The 11,706-nt window shown below is 41.5% G+C and overlaps 1 protein-coding gene across 1 annotated transcript; it reads left to right on the forward strand.

The window, feature by feature from the left end:
• Positions 1-106: 106 nt before the first annotated feature.
• On the forward strand, positions 107-5,960 carry LOC128437740 (synapse-associated protein 1). The gene is made up of 9 exons (XM_053420022.1): positions 107-420; positions 962-1,080; positions 1,252-1,318; positions 1,805-1,878; positions 1,966-2,105; positions 2,287-2,438; positions 4,454-4,503; positions 4,607-4,763; positions 4,876-5,960. Exons 1-9 carry the CDS (start codon positions 207-209, stop codon positions 5,004-5,006), a joined length of 1,104 nt encoding a protein of 367 aa, XP_053275997.1. The 5' UTR covers positions 107-206; the 3' UTR covers positions 5,007-5,960.
• Positions 5,961-11,706: the final 5,746 nt, after the last annotated feature.

The following is an 11,706-nucleotide window of genomic DNA, read 5'->3' on the forward strand; positions in this document are numbered from 1 at the left end:
TCAAGTGAAAGATCTGCAACCTGTTGAACCAGAACACATTTGGGGCACCATTCCACCCTCTGAACACTGGGTGGCAGTAACAAGGAATTTAACTACACCTAAAAAACAACCATAAAAGAAGAGTATTTCCTGGTGGAATAATTCGACAGTCACCTACTGTCCTCGCTGTTTTTCTTACACTTAAGCTTAGTGTGGTTAGCAGCACCATGTTTAAGGGTCTGGGGTCGTGGTTGGGTTTGGAGAACCCGACGTTAGTGAAGACGTCAGATGACAGCGAGCAGGAGGAGCAGGAGGAGGTGAAGGTGGAGGAGAAGGTGGTGGAGGCTCAGAACGAGGTAAACAAACAGCAGCCAGCTGAGCAGCATGGAGGAGAAGCTGAGGCCAACCTGGAGAACACGGAGCAGGGCAAAGGACTGGGAGGTGAGGAGGAACTGTTCACTCTGGTTGTTTTACTCAAAGTGAGGTTGGTTAGGAGCTCTTTGTCTCCTCGGTGCGTGAGGACATTGTTGACATGTTCACGTGACGTGGATCCACCTGTCTGTGGTCACTCCTCATTAAACCATTACATCAGTAGAAAGCAGCTCTCGGTCAAAGGTTCCCTCACTCGGTTCTGCTAAGGCAACTTAGTCTAGACACAATCCGATGTCTGCTGATGGTGTAGTTACAGTGCTGGTTTACAGCTACTGCTTAGTGTGTTCAAGTTAGGGTGTGCAGACTGTGCACTAGGACATTTAATACAACTGCACGAAGGGTGTTGACATGATTGTTAGAACCAAGGATGACCACAAGCCAAATCGTCATGGCAGACCAAGTCATTAGTGTCGTGACCGAAGGGAAATATCTGGGTCACACCATTGACAATCATTTATGCAATGATGAAGATGTGCAGCCAACAAAAATGTTTCTGTGTGTACTGATGATTTTAAAATAACCTCCAGTCCTATTCTTCCTCCAAATGAAGACTACATCTTCAGTTTTGCCTCCAGTGCCAGCAAGAAGATCACTGAGTCCATGGCAGAGACGGCTCAGACCATCAAGAAGACGGTGGAAGAAGGAAAGATCGACGGCATCATAGACAAGGCACGTTGCTCTGTTGGCTCGCTCGACGAGTTCAGCAGCTTTAGGAAGCACTGAAACAGCCGCTCAGGGTTCACGAGGCAAATGTTGTTGTCGTGACTTTGCTCAGCATGACACTACAATATCATGACTATTGACTTTTGTGGGTTTGTTTGTGTGCGTGTGTGTGATCAGACGTTTCTGGGTGACTTCCAAAAGGAGCAGGAGAAGTTTGTTCAAGAGAAGAAATCAAAAAAATCTGGTAAGATCAGAAAAAACAAAGTATTATTTGCAATAAATGTCCAAATATTAAAAATTCTTCTGTAATGTCTCTTCTGGTAAAGAATGTTGCTTTTGAAGGTTAACTACCTTGCAGTAAAGTCACATGCTTTTCACATCACATACATTGTGGCAAACGCTGCCGAGTATTTCCCTTAAAGCTTGATGATTGTAAGTTGATAATGTCGCCTTTCCGCATACACAACTGTAGAAGTAAAATCCAAAAGAAATACATGGTATTCTATTCAGAGTATTAATTCAGCTTTATTGGATCGATAATATTGACATTGTGGTTTTCATAAGTACTCAAAATGAGACCGGCTTCTATTGTTATGCAGGTGATGTGACACCTCTCTGAAACTAGTTCTGTCTGATGCTCCTTTGTATGTTATGTCAATGTTGATGAAGTCACTGCACATCACTGAAGGTTTGTTTGTGTGTGTGTATGTGTGTGTATGTATGTATGTAGAAGCAGCAGTGCCTCCATGGGTGGGCTACAATGAGGAGGAGACAATCCAGCAGCAGATCCTTGCTCTGTCGGCTGTAAGCAAAGAGACATAAACCATATTAATAAGTGCAGTGTCATTATCACTGCATGTGTGTGATTCTAACTCTGTCTATTGATTCTAGGACAAGAGGAATTTCATGCGGGACCCCCCCGCAGGGGTTCAGTTCCACTTCGACATGGAGCAGATGTATCCTCTGGCTGCTACGATGCTGGAGGAAGATGAGCTTCTAAACCGCATGCGCTTCGACCTGGTTCCCAAACAGTGTGTAGCCTTTCAGCATTGTCACTTTGTGTGTCTGTGTGTCTGTCTGTGTGTGTGCGTGCGTGCCCCTGTGTGTGCCCCTGCGTGCGTGTGTGTTCGTGTGGTAACAGGAGACAAGTACTTTTAGCATTCATTAAAATGATATCACAGAATCGATATTGATGTGTTTCTGTTGTGACAGTGTGAAGGAGGAGGCGTTCTGGAGGAATTATTTCTACCGGGTGTCTCTGGTCAAGCAGTCGGCTCAGCTCACAGAGCTGGCAGCCCAGCAGCAGCAGAAGGACGGTGAGGACAGAGGAGCCAGTGTTTCACCTGAGGACGTCGTCTTAGCAGGTAATATGCCTCCTCTATGCTCTAACTAGGGTTCCAATCACAGGATATCATGGTATATTCTATTTCACTATTATTATCAGTATTACAGTGACCCTTCAATGAATGAGACATTAGGGTTATTTTGGTTTAACAAACATTTTATACAACATACAAGGGATATTCTCCATCTGTTCAGTTTAAAAATGCATCAAGGTGATGAGGTAACAAGCCAGTAGCCACTCAGATTTACCTTTAGCCTCAGCATATCAGCCTGTATCATTGATAACAAGGCCAAAACACTTAATGACGCTACGGTACACAACTTAAGTTATGTCCTTAACACCTGCTGGGAGAAATTCAAACGTACACGAGATATTCATCATCTTGTCCTGTATTCTAAAATATTATAGTTAAAGGTTGAATCTATTTTTGAATGGAGGTAAGGGTAAAAACTAGACTAAATAATGAAATAAAATAAATAAGAAATCAATGCATCTCCCATTAAAACAACAGAAAGAACTTGTACCGCATTATAGACAATATTCCCTGAGGATCCGTTTCTTTCAGAATTACACTACCGGTAGACAGTGTGAATTCTGTTTTTACACATTTCAGCTTTGTATCAGAAATAGTCTCCATCCATTATAACACACCTAAAAATGCATATCACATGGCCATTCACATCCACTGAGCTTGAGCGTGCCAGTGTAAACAGAAAGCAGATTTGAAAGGGAATTTTAGTTGCAGGCAAATATTATGAAAGAGAAACAGCATTGTTGAAAAATAAGGGCAGGGTTTTCTTTTCATGGTCCGATGACGAGGGGAAAGTGTGACTGACATGTTACTGTAGTCACTGCTGGTAGTCAAGTCGATGAGACCATACATGTATCAGGGAGAGAACATAGAGAGAGATAACACTGCATCATTGTTTCCAGAGGATCCTGTGTGTCCTTGTCCCGAGAACAACAGCTCCTATTTTAGTTCACAATCTGAAATAGGGTCAGCAGGATTTTCAAAGGTCACCGGAGTTTAATAAACTCCAGGTGTAACCAAAAGTGATGTCTTTTATACCTCACGTAGATAGGTTCTATCTAGTGATGTGTCCTCCCGTGTCGAGGCTTCGAAGCGTGTGTAGAGTAATCGAGGATGATTTTTGTGAAGCGCATATCGAGGCTTGTGTTGATGACGTATATGATGACGTTCGAAGCCTCGCGAGCCGGCCGAGCACGTCACTGATTCTGGAAATGGTTCGCGGGTTTGGTGTGCGATTCAAGATATAAGGGGCCACGAAACGCAATGGATTCCCCCTCACACTACTTGCCTTGGGACTTTATTGTGCGTTTGCTTGCAATATATTCTAGAGTATTGGGGGGGGGGAAATAATTTATTTCTTAACTTGTACAAACTTGCGGTATCTTTTCTTGTACCCCAGCTTCGTCTGTGCCCTTTGAAAGGATCGTTTCTAAAGCAGGCGAAAATAATTTCTAAAAAAGGAAACCGCCTGAAACCCATCACTGTTGAGAAGCTGTTGTTTTATAATAAAAATAAACTATTATCCCTATTGTACATGTGCCAAGTATTGGCATCACAAACATCATTAAATCATTTATTCAATTCAAAGCTTCACACACCAAAGCCGTTGTTTCATTATCATTACATTTACATTTAATGTCCACTTGATGGCGCAGTAGAGCAAATGAAGCATCATGAAGCTTCGGACCATGAGGAACCAATTGGATGGAAAGCTTCAAAGCTTCAGGAAGCTTCATCTCGCCATCACTAGTTCTATCTGTGTTGGTCGCTGAGGGGCAAAGAGTGGGACAGATCTGCCACAGACAGAGCTCTTGTAATGGAAACAGAGTTTATCTGTAATGAAAGAAACGTTAGGACATTTAATATTATGATAATCAAGTTCTCATTGTTTTTAAGATTGTGATCATTTATGAAGTTGATACAAAAAAACTCATGGCTGTGGTTTTATGGAATGGAACATTGTGATTTGCATAAAACTAAGTCACTGTTTTATTTCTTCACAGACAATGTCAGACCAAAAACTCCACCAGTTTCCATCAGTGACAAACAAAAGGTACGTTTGTTTGTGTATCTGTGTATATTCCAACATTACTTTAAAAGTTGATGAAGAGTCGCACAGGGACTTACTTTATCTGTCCCGTCTGCATCCTTGTCAGCCCCCTCAGGAGGAAGAGGAGGAGATGTCCACGAGTCCCGGAGTGTCCGAGTTTGTGAGCGATGCTTTTGACTCCACGGGGATCAACCAGGAGGACCTGAGGAAAGAGATGGAGCAGCTGGTGCTGGACAAGAAGGAGAGCCCGCCCTCCCCCGACGGTTAGTTTCAGAAGAGATTATATTTGATGTGCTTATTCACCCCAGTTAGGATTTTGTAAGAAAATATTTTGTGATTGATTTGCTCATAACCTATCTTCTCCTTCACATCCAGACGAGTCCGCAGACTGGGAGAAGGAGCTGCAGCAGGAGCTCCAAGAGTACGAGATGGTCGCTGAGTGCGACAACAAAGATGAGCAGTGGGATCAAGAGATCGAGAAGATGCTCCAGTCCGACGACAGCTAGACGACCACTGTGTGTCTGTCTCCTGTACAGGCGGTGATCTGGCACCAGACCTGATGAATAGTGACCAGTGATGCACATGGGGACGAACTTCCACATCTTCTGCCCCTCCCAACTGTGACTACAATCTTGTTATTGTGTAGATCCAGTTAGTGTGTCAGTTTGTCTTCTGTGCTGGAAGCAGTGGTTATGGTCAGGTATATTAGTGAAGTACTGCTTCATTCCTCCTTCTTAAATTTGTTTGCTGTTCTCGGTTTCCCTTCTCTTTCTCTTTCTGATGGGAACAGCAGCTAGGGGGCGCTGCAGGGCAGGTACCAGGGATTTTCTAATGGAGAGGGCTTGTTGGAAATCACAGATCTGCATCAAATTCTGTCTTTGTTTCCACTGCTGCTTTGTGGTGGTTCGTAAAGACTTAGTCTAGTTATTAAACGGTTAAATCAAATGTAAAGTTACATTTATGTAAATAAATGATTTAAAACTCTATACTTCACTTCAAGTTGCATTCCCCTGTCATTATATCCGCTATTTGTACCACGGCAAACTGTCCTGTCCGCATGTCTTCTTTAAATCGTTTTACATTGCAACTGTATGTTTTCTGTGTCATCAGTCATCCTTTAATAAATATTGATCTGTTATTATGGAAAATATACATCATGTTTGGACATGTGGACATAAATCAGTGGATCAACTTTATCGCTAAGAGGTGTGTCAGTTGTTTAGCTGATCCTCTGATTTCATTAAACATACTGTAATACAGAAATGGTCATATTAGTCTACATTGGTTTCAGCTAACTGGACCTACTAAACTGCCAAGTGAGTGTGACTTTATATACAATATATTTGGACATCAACATTAAAACAATTATTTAGTCTGTTGATTAATTCTCTTATGAAGAACTTTGTAACTATGCTAAGAAATGTGCTATACAAATAAAGCCTATCATTGTTATTATTCGATTTTACAGGATAAATAACTTTTTATTGACTAGTCCTTGGATATACAAAGAAATGCAAAGACCAGACCATAATAAATGAACAATGAATACAATGGACTGTACTTATATATTGAAACATATGTAGAAAATGGTCTTTTAGAAAGATCATCAGGACACAAACTAGAGTTTGAATCTGGTCTTGTTGATTTGCTTGGAGGCAGCAGAGAAGCATTTAGATGATATGACATAGTTTTGTAAAAATGCAGCAGTATATATTTGATTAGGTCGAGCTTATTTGATTGATGGCCCATTGGATAATAGATCAGACAAATGAACGCAATGACAAAGAGACCCCTTTGAAATGTCCTTGTACTTGTTTATTCATGCAATTGTAAGAAGATGATACATTTACATTGAAGAGGAAAGCTCTATCATCATGAAGGAATAGTTGAAAATAAGATTTGTTTTGCTTTATTGGTGAGAGTTGGCTGAGATCTTTGATACCACTCATCTGTCTGTGAAATAGAAGGTCACAGTCAGCAGCACTTGTTTTGTGTGGAGTTTGCATGTTCTCCTCGTGTGCGTGTGTTTCCTCCTGCTCCTCCAGCTCCCTCATGTCCAAAAACATGCAGATTTCTGTGAGGTGAATTGGAGACTCAAAAATGTACTGTAGGTGTGAATGTGAGTGTGAATGTGTGTTCTCTGTATGTCAGCCCTGTGATGGACTGGAGAGCTCTCCAGGGTTTTACCCCAACTCTCGCCCAATGTCAGCTGGGTTTGGCTCTAACTCGGCATTCCGACTATTGGATGGTATCTAAGAGGTCCAAGACATTAACTGTGCCTTTAGACTGAGATGTCTCACTGTGTTCAGCTCTTTAGAATCGCATGATCATTCCAGGAAAAAGCCCACATCCATCCACACAATATACTCTTTGAGCATGAAACTGGATATGTGGTTTACATGCACCAACACACTGCTAGGCGAATGTAAGGTGGAGTGAGGGCTGATTGCAGAGGTGGGCGAGAAGAAAGTCGTCGGGGAGAGTGAGTCAGTGAGTGAGGAATGAGGGAAAGAAGGCCTGGATGTTTTGGGAACAGAAAGTATGTAATCATGTTAAATGACACAAACGCATAGCTGTGCTGGTGCCAGCCAGACAGCCAGACGTGTCCCTGCATGCTCCTCACATTTCCGTAGAAAGCAGTTGCTGCAGCTGGAGTTTCAACACTTCTCCCACCACCATAAAATTAAGCAGAGGATAAATACTCATTTGCAAGTGGCAATCAATACTAGGATCAATCAATAAGCCAATGTGTGTTGTGCTCTCTTTTTCCTTCTTCTACTCAGCAAGGTGTGTGCCCTGGCATAATGTGGAAAACAGGCGGCTTAGCGAACAGACTAAGTGCTGCACAGTGTGTTCTCTCTTTTGTTATTTTGTCTGACACACACACACACACACACACACACACAAACCTGTCAATCCTATCTCAACATCACAGCCAGGGTCCACCAGCTGGTCGCATGCAGGTCACACAGTTGTCACCATGGTGACAAAGCTTGGCAGATGAGGGTCCCATGTGTGTGGTTTATTGCTTGTGTGTGATGTTGGTTTAACATTCGTTTAATAATGCATAAAGGCGTCTGTGTGTGTTTGCGTCTGTGTGTGTGTGTGTGTGTGTGTGTGTGTGTGTGTGTGTGTGTGTGTGTGTATGTGTGTGTGTGTTTGTAGCCCTCATAGCCTGCAGATCTCTTTGTGTGTATTCCAGACAAAGAGACAGAATAAATGGATGTATGATAACCACGTCGAGAGATTGTCTGAAATAACTCAACACATCAGAGATTGTGACCTTAATGTCACACACTATGAATCCAGCTTAACCACAACACAGTATTTTCTAATTTCGTTTATTTTAAAGCAAAGCTCAATAAAGCATGCTACATATACAGAAGGGATGGAGCCTTTATACAAAGGATCATTTAGTATATTTAGCATATTTTCAATTTTTTTAGTACAACTGTGTTTCAAAATTATTATTAAAATTGAAGGTGCAATACCTCCCAGGTCTAACTGATGTTAGCTGTTCACTGTAGTGCTTGTATTTCTGCTAGATGAAAATAAACATCATACCTTGGTCAAATAATGTCTACGGAAGCCAAATGAGGCCAATATTAAGTGTAATTTTATAAGCATACTACTGATGATGTATTAAAATAAACAGCATTGACATATTTTTATTTGAAAACCATCTGAACCTGTGAGGTTTAAAAGCTAAAATTCACATCGAAAGGCTCCCGGATTTTGATTCAGGTCAACTAAACATCATGTCTTTTGGATCATGTGACTGACCTGATGAAGGAGAGGTCAGATCAACTCCTTTCAGGTTTGACTCCATAAGAGAGTAGAACTTCAAGTGTTGTGTGTGAATTTTTTTTCCATTTCAGCAGCTGGATCTTAAAGGAAATGTCTGGTTCTATAGGAGATCAATACTTCATGATAACATAGCTGTTTGGCGCTGAGCAGGTGAGTTGGTTCAGCTTTCACTGAAAACAGCAACCTGCTGTGATCCAAAGCAGCAGGTGGTTGAGTCCCTGAGAGACCACAGAGACAGATACAATTGGTGTGTAAAATAAATAATGCAATTAAAATCAGATTTTCTGTGTCTCCCTCAACCTTTGGGGTATTTGTATTGTTTTTACATAGTAGGTAAGCTTCGGCCTTCTTGGTTTCATGCGTGTGTGACACAAACCACAGCAAACCTATATACAGACACTTGAAGTGAAAGTAGGAGTCACCAGTTCATCCAATGAGATCAAAGTAACTATTGATATGTGGCAGAAACTGAATTGATTCAGCTTCATTCACTTCAACCATTTTTGCAAACAGACCTGCTCGAAATGTGCTTGAACACAAACTTCTAAAGTATAAATGGCTGAACATGTGAAAGGTGTAGAGCTGATTTAAACCACTGTAAAACTGTTGTGTGAATGGTGAATGGTGCCTTTTCCTTGTTTTTATGATAGTGTTGTAAAGCCATTGAATGAACAGTGGGTGTGACCCTGAGGCCCCGAAACCTCGGAGGTCATTGTTGTTGAATTTAACAGGAACAGTGTGTGTATGAGTGGTCTGGAAAACAAGTCTGTGCTTTTTGAAACGTCCTCAGTGAGACTGACTCTGGGATACTTGAAGGATTTCGAGTTTGAGGATGTGAGAGCATTGCATGGAGGTGAGATTATAGGTTATGGTCAAAGTTCAGTTGCGGAGAGAATGCACATCAAGTCAGAGCTTGCATCGGGAGAAATGCATCATGATTATTAGCATGTTGGTCCTTGTAAGTGCAGTAATACCTGCATATGTTTTCAGCATGTACAGTGTATTATTGTTAAAAGCTCATGTATTGTGTTGTGTCTTACTCAGAGCAGGTTGTTTACACACGGACACTGGAATCAGACATTCACAGACACAACCCTTCATTATCAACGTGAGATTGGATTTCTGGATGTAATTCCTTAGTGGTTGCTGGTGGGAAACCACAACAGCAAGATGTTAGAAAGTGACTGAAACACCAAGTGCTGTTTATGTTACCTATCAGGCCGACGCTCATGTAACTTGTGCCGCATAACAGACAACAAAAAGTATTTTCTTCAGGTTCAGGCTCACACGGTTTCTTTTGACCATACTTGGAGCTTTTGACTGGAAATAGCGTTAGACACTCAGGGGCCATAACACAAGTGTATGACATTGTTTTTATGCTCACAAGTGTGCACAGACATTTGCTGCACCTTGCCCTGTTAACACTTATTGGTTAATGGTTAATATATTACTGTAAAGAAGGCTGCAGTCACCAACACTGTCTGTTAGAATATTGTTTATAGCATATGAAGATGAAGTGTGTCTGTGTACTTGTTTTTGTTGCCTCTTTAGGATATTTTTGTGAATAAACACTGATCTTGTCAGGACTGGTAGACCTCATGGGGACCAAAGCCCAGTCCTAATTTGGCAAAACACCATTCCTGAAGTTTTGTTTAAGTTTGATGGTGAGATGTGAAATGTGGTTAGGTTAAAGTAAGGGTCAATCATGAATTGGTCATGGTTAAGGTGAGGCACATTAAGGTTTTAGTTAGGCTGTCCAAAATGAATGGATGTCCTAAGGTCCTAATAAAGATGGCTGCACAAACCTGTATGTGTGTGTGTGTGTGTGTGTGTGTGTGTGTGTGTGTGTGTGTGTTGTTTGTGTGTATGTGTGATATTCCAAGCGCACCTGTCATCACCAAGACAGTGAGCCCTTTATTTCTCAAGCCACAGTTCAACTGACAAATCCTGATCCAGTAATTCACACACCCACACACCCACACACCCATCCCCCCCCCCACCCCCCCCCCCCCACACACACACACACATACACATACACGCACACACACACACACACACACACACACACACACACACACACACACACACACACACACACACACAAACTATCAGGCTCTATCAGCCAGGTGTTGAATCGAGCCATTTCCTACTCTCCCGCTCCCCCACATTTCTCTTCTTTATCTTTCAAAAAAAGACATTTGTCTAAACTCAGGAGTTTAGAGTGGCGTTTAATTGTGCTTTTAATTATCAGGAGAGCAGGAACAATGTCATCAGATAATGAGTGGGTTTAAACATTAACTATCCCCTGCAGCTTCAGCTGTATCACGGATGTGGTTTACTGGACAAAATGTATTGGCAAGGAAACACAGGATGATTTACATAAAAATGAAGAAACTGTAACTATTACAACAGAATAGAATAGAATAGGACAGAATAGAATAGAATAAAATAAGATAGAAAATAATATATCTTTATTGACCGCTAAGGGGGAAATGTGTCTTCGGCTCACCACCCACCAAAGAACAATATAAAACCAACATGCAGCAACCTCACGATGAAGCTGTGGTCTGAGGTTACTACTAAAACCAGTGAGCGTGCCAGCTGCCTGTGGCACTGAAGTAGCACAGGCCAAACAGTGTCACACACACTGATATCAAAGTCAAAGATTGGCATGAAGGAAGATAAAATACTTCTGGGGTCACTGATAAGATAAACTGCTGGAGCTGGGTAATGTATTTTCCTGTATTGAACTGTGGGACTGAACAGCACAACCATTATCACAATGTATAAGATAAATCCAATAGGGGGAGGATGTAACACCAAACGCCTAATACAATGAGGTGTTATGGGCCAATAACGATGACATTAGAGGGTTATTACACTGACTCTGCGATGCAGAGTGGGGAAAGTGAACGACCAGTGATCACTCACAGCCCTGCAGCCCCCCCCTCTCTGCCCACAGACACAGCCACCATGTCTGTTCTCCGCTCAACACCTTGCTGAGCTGACAACAGTCAAGCCAAACAGACAGCACAGGAAAACCCGGATGCTCGGCTCTTCAAAATAAAGGCCGAGCATCCGTTCAGGGGCAAACGCTGAAAGGATATCTGATAATAGTAATCATCCATCCATTATCTTTATCATTTATCCTTTAGAGGGTCACAGGGGGAGTAGGAGGCAAAACAATAATAATTATAATGATAGTAGTTAATAATAACAACCATTATAGTAATAGTAACTATAATAATGCATTAACTATTCTTTAAAAAGAATCAAGAAAAATATTTACAAAAAAACACCCTATCTCACAATATGAAAAAGAAAGAACAGAAGGTGAAAGAAAGAAAAAGATAAAAACAACTTAATTAACCAATTGGTCGAAATGATAACAATAATAAT

The sequence above is a fragment of the Pleuronectes platessa genome, chromosome 1, assembly GCF_947347685.1.
Source record: "Pleuronectes platessa chromosome 1, fPlePla1.1, whole genome shotgun sequence".
Classification (NCBI taxonomy): Eukaryota; Metazoa; Chordata; class Actinopteri; order Pleuronectiformes; family Pleuronectidae; genus Pleuronectes; species Pleuronectes platessa.